Source organism: Anarrhichthys ocellatus, unplaced genomic scaffold, assembly GCF_004355925.1.
Source record: "Anarrhichthys ocellatus isolate YVR2014 unplaced genomic scaffold, GSC_Weel_1.0 scaffold24, whole genome shotgun sequence".
Lineage (NCBI taxonomy): Eukaryota > Metazoa > Chordata > Actinopteri > Perciformes > Anarhichadidae > Anarrhichthys > Anarrhichthys ocellatus.
The window spans coordinates 11,168,668-11,183,875 of NW_022280054.1; the positions used below are offsets into that span (position 1 = coordinate 11,168,668).

Genomic DNA, 15,208 nt, shown 5'->3' on the forward strand with positions numbered 1-15,208 from the left:
GGAATTCATGCCAAAAACTTTTTCTTTTAGGAACAATCTGATTTTTTACTTCCAACCATCCTCATGTTCAGTTAAAAGCAGCTAGACACACTGACATGGTTCAACATATGAAAAGAAGGCACAATGCAGCACTGAACACTTCCTTCAGAGACCTTGAACTGCTCTACAGCGAATCCGGCTTCTTTGGCAGGCAGACATATTCACACACACACGCACACACCTCTTACGCAATGTTCTTACATGATGATGTGCCAAAATCAGCTCGATGTGTCAGCCGACCGCTGTTTGTTTCCTTCCCTGATTGTGAACGTAGTTTGACTTATTCATTTATTCTCTGTTTCACTAGTTTAAACCTTGGAGGCTGTTGATGAATCTAGTTTACATTTCATTTCCTGTATTGAGCTGACCCTGTCCCCCCCAAAAGGCATAAATTCAATGCATTGCATTCACATTTCTCCTCGCCTCGCACGTAAATCTTTACTTTTCCTCTCGTCCACAATAAATCATCTGGATGAACCAAGGCAAGTCTAGGCCTACAGGTGGGAGGCATTGGGACCGAATGGACAGGAATGTAAAACTGTCCACTGGGATTACTTTTATCTAAAACCATCCCTTCTGCTTCATCTGTTCCCAACCAGGTGAGCGCTCTTCACAGTGCGGAAGCAAGGGAGCATGTCAATCACATGGTAGCCCCGCCTCAGTACATGCAGGTGATCCACCATCCGTCCATGATTCAAGACCTGTACCCCAGCCACGGCTCAGGTAAGGACACAAAGAGATTAGATTCATTCTGTCTGTTCTTTATATGGCATATTAATGTCCCATCCTGTCGGGTCACATCACACAACGTTACACTGAGATACCAGCCGAGCTACAATGGGGTACGGTAGCCATTTTTAACAAGAGCAGCGGCACTCAAATGCCACTCAGCAAGTTTCCACAGTGTCACAGGCTGATGGTGGATTGAGTGAGTGATATTTTAATTCAAGAAAATCCAGAACTTTGGTCAAAACATGAGGTATTACAGGTCGGTTTTATTGTGATTGCTTTCACATTTGTTACGAAAGTTGTTTCATCGTGTCAAAACTCTGCACACAAGCCATATAAGACATAAAACGTCTCTTTTTTCAAAAATGACAGAAACAAATTAATTAGAAAAGTATAGCATTGTAAGGGATGGTGGATGTTTTTCGGATCCTGCCTTCTGTTAGGGTCTTGCCAACTCAACTCATCCACAAGCACTCTTCCTCGCGCTCTCACCGCCTCCACGATTGCAAAGTCCTGAGGTCTGTTCCTGAGCCTCAGACTGATTGTGTGTGTGTGTGTGTGTGTGTGTGTGTGTGTGTGTGTGTGTGTGTGTGTGTGTGTGTGTGAGTGTTGCCAATCTAAGGTGTGTTCATCATCTTGAATAGAAGTGTCTTGTGAACGATTGCAAGATATTTCAATCTCGAAAGTGTCTGCCTGATGTAAGAAACAAGTGTGAATTGATTGCAAGTCTGTTGCAGAATTACAAACTTGTTTGTACTTTGGGTGCCTTTGTTTAAGGCATGGATACAAAAGTTAAGGTTTTGATGCTTTGTGTCCAAGCATACACTTTTATTGTGTGAGCAAGCGCTAAAGAACCGTAATGGGACACCATTAGCTGTGATGTAAATGTATGTTACCTGAAGGTTTAAGAGGTGTGACAGCGCTACCTGTGTTGACACACTTCTGGGGAAATATAAATGCGACAAAATGTAGGCGATGACTTTGGCGGCTGAGCAACAGCTGTAAAAAGAAGAAAAAAACTGACTGAGGGTTTTCATGTTAGCGATCCATCCCGGGGTAAACATGGCTAGATCCAAGGGAACATTCGGTTTCGCTCTCTAGTTTGTTTATCGTTCTGCTCATCTGACTGCTGCACTCACACAGCGGTGCTCCGTGATGGAGAGCAGCAGCGTAAAGGGACTCCTTCAAATGATGCAGCAAGCGTATTCCCCTCCCTCTGCGCATATGAGTGATCTGAAGTAAAGAGAACATGGTGAGGAGGAGAGACATTGGTCTTAATCTACCACACCACATTTAATTATTCATCACACTCTAATGGATTCTACTTAGAGTCCTGGAGAGTTCAGTGGCCAATGCTGTTAACAGCCCAGAGAGTTGGGAGTGTGTGTGTGTGTGTGTGTGTGTGTGTGTGTGTGTGTGTGTGAAAAGGAGGTCAGAGGAGCGGCGAGGGTGATGGAAGGTTTGCAAGTAAATGTAAGGCAAAAACTACAAATAAGAAAGAAGACTTGTAGTTTCAGCCATGGCATGTATAGCGCATGTGAGTGTTTCAGATGATATCATACTATATGTAGAGTACAAAGTCAAAGGGAAACGTCAGGGTGTGTGTGTGTACTCACATGTGCAAACACTCCAAGTTACCCTAAAAGGGGCTGCATGAAGCTTCGCTGAGAGGAAGATCGAAGGCCGCGTATTTAGTGTGAAAATCTAGGGAACTAGTGAATCCAATGATCATCTGAAGAGTCCTCTGTGAGTCTCACTCTCGTTAAACACACACACCAGCAGGGACTAGCGGAGGGAGGGTATTTACAGAGAAGTTGTGTTATTTCAGTCGGCTGGAGATCAGAGCAGAAGAGAGAAACATTTTAGATCAAGAGAAATCCCTCAATGTATGTTGTGGTTCTGCTACTGAATAAGGCTTATGATACGTCTCTGCAGCCATGTGCTGCACTGGGACCTTAATGAAACGTGTTTAAGTTGTGTAGCTTACACACAGCTCTCAGTTCAATTCCTCCTGCTTGTTTAGCTCTTATTCGTCTTTGGCCTTTGGCACAGATTCAACAAAAAGATGAAACGTGAGGCAAGTCATCGTGCTTTCTGTTGCACACTGGCAGCCACGAGAGTTCACTGAGCCAAGTTCAAAGCAAATAAGTCTTTACATTAGTTGAAATACAGAGCAAGGATCAGGAGCAAACAGCATGAGGAGCATTTTTCTTCTTGCACTTCTCTTTAGCTGATGACTTAATAGGTCATTTAGTCAAAAATCATTTTTGGATTTACATAAACATTACAAACATTTAAGGCAAACACAGCTGCAGCTTTGGTCATAAAGCAAAGTATTGATAGAAGTGAGGTTTTAAATGATGCAATGCATTTACACAGCGCCTTTATCCGAAGCGCAATTTGACAATTTGCCTCTCATTCCCCCTTTGACACACACACACCGAGTCAAAAAAGACAAATAAAGAAAACGTAAAATTATACTAAAACACAATTTATTTTAAAAAAAAAAAATGATTTCCGGTCGTCTGCTCCTTACGACCCCAAAATCCCACCGATGTCCTTGTTCCCTCCTGTTCAACTAAAGGCTGCCCGGCTCCGTCTGCCTCCATAAACAGGCAATGATAACCTCAAGAGATTGAAGCGCAGTTGCAGCCGCAGTGCCAGATACATACACATTTCCACACACACACTTCCACATGTGTGTGTGTATATCCTTCACTTTACATTCATGGCGGTGTCACAACCTTGCCCAAGGACACCTCGACATGTGGAGGCCATGTATTCGGCATGTGGACAGGAGGCCCGGCGGATAGAGCCGCCCACCATGTGATCAGTGGATGACCCCCCATGTCAAAGTGCTGACCTGATGACTGTGCTACATGAACAGTCAGAGGGAAGTTATTCCAATCGGTCTTGAGTAGACTGAACAACATCCCATGGCAGTGAATCAATAGTTGTTGAGATATTTCAGTCTGGAGCAAAGTGATGGACAGTCAAGCACACTGACATAGCCATGCCTGGTGCTGCGCCGCTAGCATGGCTAAAGCAGGAGGCATTGATCAGTGGAGGCATAGAAATACAGTGGAAACAGGTCAATGTTGCCTAAAGAGAGGGCATTACAGTATGAGAACATCAATACGCTGACACAACAATTAAAGATCACAAGCATCGTCTTAGGTGAAGTTTAAAAAGACCTCTCGTGCGATAACATGAGAAAGAAGAGAAAATAGCCTCAGCTACAACAACATTAGATAAGAAAGTGATTCATCGATATCCCGGCTGGTAAACGTGTGTGGGGGTGTGGAGTTCAGACATTCTGAGCTCACTGTTTTTCAGGAACTATAATTCAGGATGTACAGTACGAGTCTCTGAGTTGGACCATTCCTTTTTGGTTAGTCTTGTAAATCGGCTTCGCAAGCACCCCAACTGCCTCGATGTCAACAGCAATACAAGATGTAGTCTGTAGTATCTCTTTAAGACCAAAACATTTCCAAAGAATAAAGTGAGTACAAGAGGGCAGTTTGTGGGATTTATGTTTGCATGTGGAAGGACTCGTTGAGTGCCCCTTCTTACAAACACCGGTCCATACCATCTTGTTCTCTTGTCTTGTTCTCAGCCATGCCAAGTGCCGGCACCGTGGTAATCGTGTTGTGTATCGCTGCTCTGGTGACGGTAGTGGTGCTGGGCATCTACCGCATCCACCTGACCCACCAGCAGGAGGTCAAGCTGGCAGAGACAGCTAAAGAGGCAGACGAGACCTGGGACGACTCCGCTCTGACGATCACTGTCAACCCGATGGAGGTAGGAGGGGGGGGGGGATTGGAGGAGGGGAGGCTGTCAGGGAGGGGAGTATGGGGAATTAGGGGCTATGAAACATGTTTTAGTGACTGTAATACGTACAACAACAACAAAATAGATACACACATGATCTGCTTTCACATTTCTCGTTTTTACTACAAATTTCTGATGATTTAGTTTCTTAAACTCTCTGAATAGAACCTGAAGGAGCCTCAGGCTGCAGAGGAGGAGGCCAGCGAGGAGGAGGAGGAGGAGGAGGAGGAGGAAGAAGAAGATGAGGACGACGACGACGACGACGAGGATGACATCACCAGTGCTGAGTCAGACGACAGCGAAGACGAAGCGGACGTCCAGCTACCCAGGATGCAACGCCCGAGCAACAAGGGACAGAACTGGGACAAAACAACGATATCTTATTGAGACACACATTCACAGTCACTCACACTCGCACACAAGCTGCAACACGTCCATACTGAAACCTCAAATCAGACGGTTGAAACAAAAAGACTATGTGATGTCGATGCTCTAAAAATGAGGTAATATCGCCCCCTACTGGAAGACTCCACTGAAATACAAGGCAATGATTTAACCTTAGCCTGGTCAGAAAACCTCCTGTTTTATACAGCTGATAAAAGATAAATAACGTGACACTAAAACTGCTCGTCGATCATATGACTTTCATTCGTCTTAAAGGGACAGCTCGCCAAATTCAGGGCGTCCCCTAAGAGCCGTTTTTCCTCAAAGCATCTCTCTCCCATTACAGTCTACACCACAGCTACAGTCTTTAGTGAAATAAAGTTCTCTGAATCTCATTCTGTCGATTAAACCCTGCACCGTACATTCAGTTTAATGTGTCACATGCTCCACAGTGAGATCTCTGATGTCCCATGGAAATGCAAAAACAGTCTTTATTTCAGAAAACTGAGTTGCAAAAGGAAAGAAACGGACTATTTTCTTGGTTTGTATACTTCATGTTATGTATCAGTCTTTGTTCTAGCCCACGTGGCACAGCCAGGTGATTTTTCAGAAATAGCATATTTTCAATGGTAATCAAAAAAGAGAAGAACAACCATCTGTGTGGTCATGGTAAACTAGCCGAGTGGTCCGGGTTTTGGGGAAAAACGGAGGAGTCTCCTTGTAAATTTTTGTACGCTCCTCTCTTGTAAATATTGAGTATAGTAGGTGACCCCATCCTATCCCACGCCCCACACCCCACACCCCACTTTCTCCACCCTGAAACTGTCCTCCCCACCTGTATACAGCACACACTCATCCTGTATGTACGTACATCCCCTGAACCCTTCGCCTGCAGGAGTCTCCACTGAACTGACCCCTCAGTCCTCTGTGTTTGTTTCTCGCTCAGTGTTCAGATCATTCCAGCTGGAAGCGAGATCGGCTTGTTAGGACGGATGTGCCACTGCCTTCACAGTGACTGGGTCAGTTAAAGCTGCACTAGGTAAGACGTTCATGGAAGGAGACAACTGTCTTATACTGTTTAAACTAAACCACACAATCAGAGATGCCCAAATGAAATGTTCAGCAGCGGGGCTACACTATTAGTACCACAATCTCAGTACCAGTCATTAATGCTGCATTGCAGAGGTGTGGATTCCAACTTTCTAGAAGGAAACGTGCAGTGGACCTGTCCCTCGACAGTGGACCTGTCCCTCGACAGTGGACCTGTCCCTCGACAGTGGACCTGTCCCTCGACAAAGTCAATAGATGAAAATACCCAAATTAGAGCCAGATTTTTGAGGCCAATACCGATAACTACCAATAATTAGTTTAATTCAAACAGTGTGATTATTCTGTTCTTTTCATTGGTTTTATTTTTATAAGGATCCTTTAAATCAAAGATGTAATATAGTAAAATAGAGAATATAACTAAAACACTAACAACAAAAATATAAGGAAATATTACAGTTAAAGGCTCAAATATTTAAATGTATGTATATGTATTCAGCCTCTATTTATTTTTGATTATTCTATTTAATAAGCACTAGTATATAGAGCTATAGTAAATAGACATTAAAGCTTATATTTTTATGTTAACAATGGATCAAGTGTAAAATGAGTTATCCTTCACCTCTAAACAGCATGTTGATGTCTTTCACCTCCTTCTGCTTTTATAACTCGCCGCTTCAATCTTTTGATTCATTCTCTCATCAACCTTAATTCCAGTAGCTCTAATAAAGCCACTTTGAGCTGCTGAGCACCAAATAACTCACAGATACATTTAGCTGCTGGAGTGAGTGGAACATTTAGCAGCTAAAGAGCTGAATATTTATCCATCAAGACAGATGAGAGTGAATGTTGGACTAGAAACACAACTCCAAAGCATGCACTTTAAATGCAACAGAGTGTCACTTTTATGTCCTTAATGTCCTAAAGTACACTTTGTGTCATTTTCATGACAATAGTCTAAACTTTAAAGAGCTAATGCTGCAAAATACCACTGACACAAAATATGCTGTCCCATGTTGCAAAATACGATATACTAATAGTTATTTCTGATGAGAATGCACAGATGCTTTACACCTTATACCTGCAAGAAACTTCTAACTTTGAATGAAATGCAGCATTAATGAAAGACATGTCGGTCTAGGGTGATGTGGTGGTACTTAAAGCCCTCTTTATTAGCAGCAATTGGTGCAGAACAGAATCACATAATTGTGGGAGTGAGAAACAGGTGGCAGCATCACATTTTACGTAATCAGAAAAACCCAGTGGAAGGTTTCTTCACCTTGAAGTGAAAGTTAATCTGTGGCTGTGGCCGTCCTGAATCCAGTCCGTCTAACGTTTGATAGCAAGGAATCCACCAACAACACGGAGTGTAGCGACGCGTGTAATGGCTGAAGTCACAAACACTGGAAGGTGTCCTCCTCTAACGTAGTGAGCCTCTGACAGCCGTCCTGTGGGTGTAGCTGCTGGGAGAACCTACTGTCTATGTGTTTTGTAGCTCTATGTTCATGTAAAGATCTCATATGTTGTTTAAGAGTTTTCCTCATCTACTGTGACACCTGTTCTTGTGACGTCACCTCCCCCCCTTCCCCCGAACCTTTGGTGGATTTTGCATCAGCCCGAGCCCTAATGTTGTCCTGACGTTTGTTTTAGAAAAGGAGGATGATGAAATTAACATGGAAACCTTGTAAAATGTGTAAAAGTTTTTTATTTTAGTTTTGCCTTTTTTTCTCTGGACTCTTTGGTCGGTTTTTCTTTGGAGTGGTCACTGCAGCACTTTCTGTAAATTGGCCAATAAAAACTTGTTTTGGAATCTAGCTGTGGCTCTTGTATTTGTGTGATGGTGTTCGGTATTCTATGTTGAACAAGTTATAGTACAGTATTTAGAAAAAAATATTTCAAAGTCATGTATAGTATGTCGAAAAAACTTTATTTTCCGGAAACAGGAGTCCGTAAAAAATAAATTGTTTATATATATACACTTTAATAAATGATAGTATAGTATGTAGAAAAAAATACATTAAAAATCATAGAATAGTATGTTCAAAAGCATAAAAAAGTATAGTATATCGAAAAAAGTCAATTTCACAATATGAAGAAATAAATCGTAATATAGTGTGTCTAAAAATGTCAATGTTTAGCATGTCGAAAAAAGTTTAAAACAGTCATAGTATATGTCGAAAAAAAGAAATAAAAAGTAATAGTATAGTGCAAACATGTACAGATCCTTCTAAGGGAATAACCCACGTAGGCACCTGGACCTGATGGCATCCCTGACTGAGCTCTCAAGCTGTTTGCAGACCAAACCGGCCGATGTCCTCACAGACATTTTCCACCTCTCACTGCTCTATTCTGCAGTTCCCGTATGTTTCAAGAAGCCCTTTATTGTCCCAAAAAGACCAAAGCCCCGTGCCTAGACGACTATCACCGAGTAACCTTCACCCCAACCACCATGAAGTGCTTAGAGAGCGTCAGATGCCGTCACCCCAGACCTTCACTACTCCCTCTCCCAACTGGACCAGAAGAACACATGTAAGAAATATTTCCTTCACATATACACAGTATTTTTTTTAAATTAAATTCATGTTAAATGTATTTAATCTATAGCCTACAAGTGCTTCTAGTCGTTCCTGGACAGTGAACACAACATGAACCGTCTCTGCTGGAGCCACAGTCCATGATCAATGGACTGTGGCTCCATCTAGTGGATATTAACTGCACTGCACAAACACACCATCCCTTTAATACCAGAGGTAGATAGATAGTTCTACAGGCTCACCTCAGCTCCATGACTCCTTTGCTTTTCACACTTCTTGTCACGACACGCAGCGGTATTGTTAATGATCTTATTTATGATTTCAGCCTTCAGCAAATTGGGGATTAGCAGGATTTTGGAGACGCTAGCTAAAAACCCTGCGAGGCCTATACTGCTCGAATAAACCTGGCGGCAACACACCAACTCAACATAAAAGAATAAGAATATTCACAGAACTGTTTATTTTCCAGCAGCACAGAGAGCAGAGCGGTGGGGGGGGGGGGGGAAGCCCCCGGGCACTGTCACCTTCACGCTTGACTCACAAACAAAAAATAGACTTTAGGTTCCCACGAGAATACAACTTTGATCCTTCAAAGAGCCCCCGTGTGCAGACTGCAGCATCACGATGAATACCCACTCATTTAGCTCTCTTAATGATCTGCTTCACATTGTTTTATGTTACCAAGTAGAGATAGAAATATGCTGCCGCGCTCTTGACATTGTTGCTTAGATAGTCGGTGTCAATCAAGTGTGAGGCTGCAGTAAATAAATAATGAAGTGAAACAGAACAGGAGTAGATTCATTTAGTTTAGTTCTTCACACTCCAAGGCAGTGAGAATGATTGAGAAACAGGATGTAGAGACACGGGTAAATGAGCTCGAGGTGATGTTATTTGCCACAACAAAGCTCGACCAGTCGTGTGATATTTCAACGTAGTGGCAGACGGGGTGCAAAGGATTTGTAAAGTTGGACCGGTGAGCCGGTGCTCACTGGAGGGTCCGGAGCCAAAGCAGCAAACCGGGGCCTTACAGCCTGAAAGCAGGGAGGACTGCTCCAGTGGTGCAGAACTGCTTATGAAGGTTTTTACAGGAAAATGAAATAATTTGTGTTCTAGTAGAAATGCATTTCAAGCTGAATTATTAATGTGTTTTTGTACATTCAACTCAAAGGCAGCTGACATATGGAAGAGACGGGGTGAGGCTCACCTTCATGCTGCTCATTCTCTGCACATGTATGGCATTACACATGCTGGGGTATGTTGGGGTGTAAAATATATTTTGTAGAGATATTATTGGAACACAAAGAACAAAGTAACTCGATCGCTGTATTGGTTCAGAGAGAATAGTAACGGTAACAGAGTTGCCAAGCGGGGGTGACCAATGGTTCCCAAAGTGTTTCACCCCATTCTGTACTTCCACTTCAAATTCGACTTTAAATGATGTCCTCAATGATGCACATGTTTATGTTCTGACCACCATTGTTTTCTTCTTTCTGAGAAGTCTTGTTTTGTTCTTGGATTAGGTACCAAGCACAGGTCGAAATACTACAGTACCCATGAGCCTCGGCTGCGTTTGCTATGGGGAGGGAGCCAGTCAGAGGCCTGAAACACAGCAGTAGTTTCAGTTTCACAGCTTGATCATTGTGAATAAAACGAAATGTCGTACTGTAGTTGATGAATTAATAAAAAATCAACTGCTTGCTGCTCACATGACTGAATTCCGAGCTCTGTGATTGGATGTTTGTTGCCTGAATGCAGAAAGAAAGAATGGACACAAGATGGACCTTAACTTCATAACAAAGAATCTGATATTTTCTTTCACAGTTGTTCATCTTAAATCTTTAGTTTTGCTAACCTGACGTCCTGTCCTGAACTACATAACTATGTATGAAGTATTCGCTGTGCAACTTGTAATTACCAAGTTAGAAAGGAGCTTTTGAGCTTTTTGGCTATCTGGCAGAAGTTAGCTACTATACATTAGCTAATGCAGTACAGAGTAGCTTACAGATGGAATTTCCACGAGGTTTGTCAAACAAGGTGCGAGACCAAAACTGCAGGAACTACTTGGCTGTGGTGGGCCGACTCATCATTCTCAGGGTGCCTCCCTACTTCCCCAGAAACCAGTCAACCAGAAGTCAATAAACATAATGTAACATCGTCCTAATCTCTCCCACAAAACATGCTTCTTAAGAGCACAAGTCCTGCCAGCTGTCCAGAAAAAAACAGGAGGAAATGGAAAGCTTCTTTGGAAAAACCCCATCATGGTTGGCCCGAGACACTTCACACCAAACAACAATAAAGAACTGAGAATACTCTTCCAAGTAAATACCTAAAAGCTTAGTATAAACCTCCTAAATATCAGTGTGTTGGCAAAACGTTTCAATCTCAGTGCGTCTCTAGTGGTCAGTAGTTTGCCACAGTCAAACCCGACAACATGCTCGCTGCATGTTCACATAAAGTGGTGGAGGTGAAGGAAGGGCTCATGAAGGAAGTTAAAAGCATAATCCTGGTTGGACTGACAAAAACAAAAACAGCAGCCACTGCTTCAGTGCACACTCTTAGCTCCCAGTCACAGGCCTTTCCTCAACACCTCCACTGTTGTGTCATCATCTTTCAGCTGAGAGGACCCGGGGATGTGGTCGAAAGCTCCACAACAAGCAAGTAAGGGAACCTTTAGTCCAACATGTCTCGTCTCCTCCTCTGTCTCTTCTTCCGGCTCCACAGCAGAGTCTTCACCGACTGTATACTCACAGCTTCCAGGCGCAGCTAATCCCGCTGGTAATTACCTCGTAAACAAACCCTCTCACCGACACGGGATTACACGTCTGGTTCACACCGTCAAACAATTACAGCTCCTCACAGTCCAGAGGCCAGCAGAGCCGGACCACTTCCCCGTCAACGACTCACTTAATCCACTTTATTTGAAATGTGAGGCCACCACGAGAGCAGCAGCTGGAAGATGAGTGTCACTCTAAAAGACGAGATAGTATTTGTTTGTGTGAATGTTTACAGCGAGCTCACAAGACTTGTTCTTTCAGAAATGTAAGTCCATCAATTTTACACTTTAAGGTGACTTTACTCATCGTGCGAGACTGTTGCATGTCTTCGTGGCTCTGGGGGGGGGGGGGGGCTTCCTTTTGTTAGAAAATTACCCTGATGACGTCATAGTGGTAATTTACCAGGTTGGAAGGGGTCTAATAAAAAGTTGCTATTGATCTCATTACTATTGCATCATGGGAAATGTAGTCTCCAGAGGTTGGAAGCTTGCTCAGTGTTTGGCAGCAAAGGTTAGCGTGTCTTGGCCTCTCCTGTGTCAGTTTTGACTTGGGTGGAAATGATTAGTACACTAAGAAATGAGTCGACTGACAGAAAATTAAATTAAAATGTGTCAATTAAAAGTTTAATTTATTAAGTAAAAACACTCGCTGGTTCCAGATTTGACTATTTTCTGAAATTTCACGGACTGAAAACTGAAAACTGCATCAATTAATCATAAATATAAGATTTAATTGATGTGATTTCCCTACATTAACGGGCAGAATCACCCTTTAAACAACCTTCCACAGAGGTTTGATCCTCCGTCTCTCTCACACATTGTTTAAATGAAGCCATAGTGTTGTAGTGAGAGCACGTGACCAGAGGGTGGCAGCAGTAACGAAGCAAAAACCGAATCAATCCTGATCAGTTGATCAATCTCGAGTCAAGGCCACGTGTGTTTTATGCATTTTTAATTAATCAAAATGTGACGTGTCAACCAGCACTCTCCACCAGGACCTCGTGAGTCTTTTATGTTAAAGCAAGAAAAAGAGGCGTGTTTACCTTGAAAGAGACACATTGTTCTTTACGTCAATAAATCCACGATAACAGATATTAGAGGACACGAACCTGCCCGCCATTGGCTGCTTGCGTATTTACATAAGCTGCAGCGGGCACAATGTGAAGCAAACAGAACAGGCCGGTGGGCACAGATGACATTGTGCACTGACGTCACGCGCAGTGTAATATGCAGGATTAAAACATAATAAAATGAACTTTTGGCACAGAGTCAGTGACAACAGTGCTGCTCTGTCTGTGTGTGTTGCTCTGATGAGATTATGACGTCACCCTCTCAGCCAAGAGGTCTGATGAAACTGCCAATATGCGCGCGTGCACAAATACAGTACACGAATGTGACACACAGGCGCGAGAGGCGGCTGTGTGCCGCCTGCGGGCCGTGGCCGGTAATCAGCCCAGGTATGCGTGTGAGATTGTGTGCACCCGGGGGATTTGTTATCACTAATTTTAGATTGTACCCTCGCAGTAAAGGTAGTTTGTTTTCTGCCTAATAGGCAGAGGGTGACATTTGAAAAGGTTGAGGCAGCAGGCGGGAGGTCCGACTGGAACCCTCTGACAATATTAACAAGCGCTGGATGGGAGCTTTCATAGCAGCTGGTTTTACGTTAAAAAATACAATAAAATAAAGTTGACACTTGAAAATTTCCTTTTGTTCAACAGAATAGACCACAAAAAAAAAGTTGAAGATGCACGGAGGGAGACACTGGTGATGATGGGAGAGAGAGAGAGAGATGAATGCTGGGTAAGAAGAAGGCCCCGTACTGTTCTTATTGGGCCTCACACTGAGCTCCCCTACTGCGAGTGTGCGACAGCGAGATGCGAGTATGACTCATGCATGCCTTACACATGGACTCCAGTAACAGTACCCGGTAACATTCAAAAGCTACAGCGCTGCTGAAATTAGAAGCCGATGTTCTGACCGTTAGTATGATGATGAAGCTGCTGTTTGCAGAAACACCTCAGTGCATTTTCATGTTTCACACCTCTGCAGCTTTCTCCCAGACGTCCCGCAGCGCCTGTGCCTTTATTGGACATCTCCAGTCAGATGGTGGAACAAGTACAGCGCAGCTGAAAATAGCTCTTCTGTCTTCACTTGTTCCACCATCACCTTATTGCATTTCCCTTTCCACTCCGTGCCACTGACGCCACCGGGCCTCCTCCAACCCGGCTCGCTCACCTCTCATTCGTTACACTCCCCCCCCCCTCTCTCTCCGAGGTCGTCATCTTGGCTCACCCTCGTAGTTGATGACGATGGTTACCGCGTAGGATGATTGCCTCCACCGTCCATGTCTCACCAAAAAGCCAACACTTCATCCTTTTATCCAGTTAGACATTTGTGTGAAATTGTCATAACGTGCGCATGAATTCTTCAGTGACGGCCAAAAACATGTTTTGTGATTTCGAGGTCTTCCTGAGACTTGTGTCCTACATCAATGCTGCAGGTCGTTGGGGCGGTGTGCAGATCACAGGCAGACAACTCAGAGCTGGAAAAGAGTTTTGAAAAATAATTAGTTCATCTTTTAATTTACAGTTAATGTTCTAAAAAGATGCTAGAACGGAACAGCTATTTTTAATAAAGATGTTTTAATTGTATTATCATCTTTTACTTAAATTGCACCCCCCCCCTCCACACACACAATTCTGCTGACCGATAGTCACTTTAAATTCTATCCATTTCCACTTTTTCAAGATTTCTTAACTTAAAAGCAAAATACCTACATTTCTTCCAACGCGATCTAAAGTTGTGAAAAACGTATAATAAAAAGTCCAAATGCCACGATCAGTCCTTTCCCCAAAACTCTTGAAGATGAATCACAAAGTCAGCAAAACAGAAACAGATGAGCCTTTGATGTTGGTGCTGGACACAGAACATAAATACACTAAAGTCACTTCCTCATCTGTGACTGGGCAACATTTCCTCAAGTATTTCAAAGAACGATCCTTTGCTTTGAGGAATTCTGTCCTCTGAAGTTATCTCCGTATGATATCCGGGAGGAGAAATATGAAGTGTAAGCTTTTACATGACTTACCAAGCAAAGCAGGGAGCAGGGTTTCCCTCCATAAATTATGGATCTCTGCCCCGTCTCTGAAGCCGACAGCCGGCCTCCAACCATCCATCTCCCTCTGCCACTCTCCATATATGCATATGTATAACATGTATGCATAGAGGAGAGGCGTCATGGACAGTTACTTTACCTGAGAGACAGTTGGCAGAGAGGAGAGGAGGCAGCGAGATGAGCTGAAGTCAGGAGCCATCAGCTAAATGTGGATCCGGCAAAGCCAAGTCACTTATAACCAGATCAAACAAGTCATCAGCTTTAACTTTAAGGCTTGTTCAATAATCCTTCAATAATGCAGCGACCGGCTCTCTTTAAAACGGCACTATACGCTGAGGCAGACACATGCTACAGCCGGGGATCAATAGCATGCTGCAGCGTACAGCACAGCTCGCCTCTCTGGAGCCGAGAGGTTCTTCTTCAGCATCTCTGATGTCAGCGGGTTAATGAATACGTGTTCTGGAGCACAGGGTTCAGCCAGTTAGAGTTAATAAAGTCCATCTTTGTAATCATTAAAGCATTAAATGTGTATCAGTTCCCCCGTTAGTTCCAGTCATCCCCCCTCTAGAAGGAAGGGGGGGGGGGGGGGGGGGGGGATTATGATGATATTAATCAACACAGGCTGCTCTCTGCCTCACAACACTAATGGCTTTTCATGTTAGAGCCAGAGAACGCCACGCTGAGCTGAACTTTGATCACACAACAGGCTTAGTTCTGCGTTCAAAGCTTTGAACTGGGATGGGGGGGGGGGGGGGG

General features: G+C 43.5%; 1 protein-coding gene across 1 annotated transcript in view; it reads left to right on the forward strand.

Annotated features, from left to right (window-relative positions):
• The window catches only part of LOC116390681 (calsyntenin-2), a 210,351-nt gene extending 202,507 nt beyond the window's left edge, over nt 1–7,844 (forward strand). Inside the window, exons 15-17 of the mRNA XM_031860600.1 lie at nt 639–762; nt 4,385–4,569; nt 4,765–7,844. Of these exons, the coding sequence (XP_031716460.1) occupies nt 639–762; nt 4,385–4,569; nt 4,765–4,986 (531 nt within the window). The 3' untranslated portion in view covers nt 4,987–7,844. The remainder of the gene's footprint in view (nt 1–638; nt 763–4,384; nt 4,570–4,764) is intronic.
• The last annotated feature ends 7,364 nt before the right edge of the window (nt 7,845–15,208 follow it).